The 3681-nt window shown below is 46.9% G+C and overlaps 1 protein-coding gene across 3 annotated transcripts in view; it reads right to left on the bottom strand.

Moving 5' to 3' along the window:
* Positions 1-3681, bottom strand: part of UNC45B (unc-45 homolog B (C. elegans)) — a 39188-nt gene that overhangs the window by 9080 nt on the left and 26427 nt on the right. For all 3 annotated transcript variants that reach the window (XM_011937689.1, XM_011937690.1, XM_011937691.1), the window contains 3 exons: positions 2438-2504; positions 1337-1450; positions 856-971 (listed from right to left, as the gene is read on the bottom strand). In XM_011937689.1, coding sequence (XP_011793079.1) covers positions 856-971; positions 1337-1450; positions 2438-2504 — 297 coding nt within the window. The remainder of the gene's footprint in view (positions 1-855; positions 972-1336; positions 1451-2437; positions 2505-3681) is intronic.

Below are 3681 nucleotides of genomic sequence, written 5' to 3'. Positions count from 1 at the left end.
AGCAATGGCAACAAAAGCCAAAATAGACAAATGGGATCTAATTAAACTAAAGAGCTTCTGCACAGCAAAAGAAACTATCATCAGAGTGAACAGGCAACCTACAGAATGGGAGAAAAATTTTGTAATCTACCCATCTGACAAAGGGCTAATATCCAGAATCTACAAAGAACTTAAACAAATTTACAAGATAAAAACAACCCCATCAAAAAGTGGGCAAAGGATATGAACAGACACTTCTCAAAAGAAGACGTTTATGCAGCCAACAGACACGTGAAAAAATGCTCATCATCACTGGTTATCAGAGAAATGCAAATCAAAACCACAATGAGATACCATCTCACGCCAGTTAGAATGGTGATCATTACTACTTTAGAAAGAAGTGCTGGCTGGGTGCAGTGGCTCACACCTGTAATCCCCGCACTTTGGAAGACCAAGGCGGGCAGATCACCTGAGGTCATGAGTTTGAGACCAGTTTGGCCAACATGGGGAAACCCTGTCTCTACTAAAAATACAAAAATTAGCTGGGTATGATGGCACACTCCTGTAGTCCCAGCTACCCTAAAGGCTGAGACAGGAAAATAGCTTGAGCCCTAGAGGTGGAGGGTGCAGTGAGCTGAGATGGCGCCACTGCACTCCAGCCTGGGCAACAGAGTGAGACTCAGTCAAAAAAAAGCCTTACAGTATCTTTTGGCTTTGGTATATTCACTGTGTGGTTTACTAAGTGCTAACTCAAATCCCACACCTTGCCTTTGATGTTGTCTTCTGAGAAGAGCATTCTCAGCACATTATGTGAAATTTCAAACAAACACTTTTTGAGCCACCTCTCTCCACCCCTGCCACACTCACCACACTCACCGGAGTTTGTCACTCCGCCCAGACAGGTTGGTGAGGCCTAGGAGAGCCTCATAGTTCTGAAGCCCATCCCTCTGTGTGTCCAAGAGGCTTACGAGGGGCCGCACCACCTCATACACCTGTTGGGGAGGGGTCAAGGGTTTGGTCAGGTGAGGACTTTGTTCCCTGAGTGCCTTACATTTATAGGTGCCCAGCTGCAAAGTTTCCAAAACACTTTCTCATACATTGTCTGATTTAATCCTCACAATGATCCTGACAGGCAGGATTATTTTCTTTATAGACAGGATAACTGAATTTTGGAAAGGGCAATCCTGTTTGTCAGGGGTAGAACCAGGTCTGGAATCCAGGTGCCTCCAATGCATCACCCTTCCTGTGACAGCACCATGCTCCTCTCCCAGGCTAGAGGTATAGTGACAAGGGCAAAGGCCTCTAGGAGCAGAGGAGACCCCTCCCATCGCCCTATCCCATCTACCCAAGCACCTACCCGCTCCCCGGGGAAAGCAATGTCCGGATTGGAGACAGCAGCGATCTTTGCTAGAGCGTGCGCTGCTTTCACCTTGCCCACATCTGTGCCCTCCAAAGCCAGGGGAATCAGGGCCTGCAAGAAAGGGCAAGGTCACTACTTAGTCACAGACATCCAGAGGCTTCCCTCCTGTCCTCCTGCTCCAGGTGCTGTCTGTCTGTCCCGGTCCAGGAAGACTCTGCCATATAATCAGCCCTTGCACATCATGGAAAACAATGAAATCCTTAATCACATATTCACTCCCCTTGGTTCCCAGTGCACATCCAGGTCTTGGCCAACTTCCTCCCACCCACCTAAATGTTCCTTCAGCTTTTGGAAAAATAAATAATTCAATCAACAAATTTTTTACTTTCTGCCCAAGCCAAACCCAATCTTTTTGTTTGTTTGTTTTGTTTTGTTTTTTTGAGACAGAGTTTCACTCTTGCTGCCCAGAGTGGACTGCAATGGCATGATATCGGCTTGTTGCAACCTCTGCCTCCTGGGTTCAAGCAAGTCTCCTGCCTCAGGTTCCTGAGTAGCTGAGATTACAGGCACACGCTACCACGCCCAGCTAATTTTTGTATTTTTAATAGAGATGGAGTTTCAGCCAAACCCAATCTTAACATCAGATATCTATTGAGCACCTACCATGAACCAATACTTTCTATATTTTCTCTAATTCTTGTGACAGTCTGCAAAGTGAAAGTGTGATTTTTTCCCTATTTTACAGATGAAGAAGCTGTGGCTGGGAAATTAAGTATTTTGCCTGAGGTTATGCAGTCAAAAAGGGGCAGAGCAAGAACTCAACTACAAGTCTTCTACATCAAAGTCCAGGGTCTCTATCTTTGCACAGTGCTTCCTTCCAATAGCAAGGAGGATAGATGGGATTCCAAAGTACATATCATCATAGCATAAAATCAAGCAGAAATTGGCTTGGGGCTATGAGCACAGACAGCACAGATAAGTGGTGGCCGTATTCCAGGAAGTTGAGTTGGGGCAGAGGATACATTATTCTTGGGCTAGGCAAAGAGCATGCACAAAGGCACCTTCTAGGATGGCAAGGACCATGTCCTGCCCAGTTACCTTGCCACCACCTTGAGCCACAATGGTGCCTCGGTCCTTTGGGTTGTCGCACAGTGCCAGGAATACCCTGTGGGATCGAGAAGAAAGGAGAACATTTAATGCACCAGCACACCTTCCCAGGCAGCAGCAGCAGCAGCAGCAGCAGGCCAGCCAGTCGGAGCCAGTGAAATCCTGGGATGAAGAGGGAGACCATGGAAAGTGCCATTTGTGTGCCTGTGCCCCAGAATTAGCCACCTTGGGAAGATGACCTCATGGAAATAATTGTCTGGGAAGGAATTAAGGCCAAGTGAGGCTGCAAAGAGTGCCCTCGCTATCCCTATTTAGGGACACAACCACCCAGGAGAAACTTTTCAACATGGATGTGCCCCAGGGCCTCCATGATCTGGCTCTGGCCTCCTCTCTTGTCTCATCTAGCACCAGCCCCTCCTGTGCATTCTCTGCCCCAGACATATTGCAGGAGAACCCCAAATTCACTCATTCTCTCTCCATCCTTGGTGTCATTGCAGATGCTATTCTCTCTGCCTGGAATCTTCCCTCTCCTGCATTTAGGTGGCTCCTTTCCTTCCTTCAGAGCTTGATTGAGTTGTCACATCCCCCAGGAGGCCTTACCAGCTGCCCACCCACTTCCCCTCCAGTCTGGCTGGTTGGGGGACACTGCTTGTGCTCCAACCAGCCCTTTGTGCTTCCCACATCATGGCACCCATTGCATCGGACTGTAGCTGTGATCTTGCCTGCCTCCCTGGCCAGACTGCACAGAGACTGTGCCTTCAATCTCTGGGAACAAGGTAACAAGAAGGAACAGTGGCCTCCTTTCTCCTGATGCAAACTTCCACCTGTGATGACCTGCCCACCATGTCACTTCTCTTCCTTCCTTTCCTTCTTTCCCCCTTTCTTTCCTTCTTCCTTCCTTTCTTTCTTCTTTCTTTTCCCTCTTTCTTTTCTTTCTTCTTTCTTTCTGTTCTTCTTTCTTTCCTTTCTCTCTCTCCTTCCTTCCTTCCCTTCCTTTCTTCCCTCCTTTCTACCTCTTTCTTTCTTTCTTTTCTTTCTTTCTCTCTCTCTTTCTTTTTTATTTCTTCTTTCTCCTTCCTTTCTTCTTCTTTTTCCTTCCCTCCTTCCTTTTTTCCTTCCTCCCTCCCTTCCTTCCTCTCTCTTTCTTTTCTTTCCTCCCTCCCTCTTTCTTTCTTTCTTTCTTTCTTTCTTTCTTTCTTTCTTTCTTTCTTTCTTTCTTTCTTTCTTTCTTTCTT

This window comes from Colobus angolensis, unplaced genomic scaffold (assembly GCF_000951035.1).
Source record: "Colobus angolensis palliatus isolate OR3802 unplaced genomic scaffold, Cang.pa_1.0 Scaffold167, whole genome shotgun sequence".
NCBI lineage: Eukaryota > Metazoa > Chordata > Mammalia > Primates > Cercopithecidae > Colobus > Colobus angolensis.
Note: the sequence above shows the minus strand (reverse complement) of the source record. Positions and strands in the feature narration are given on the sequence as shown.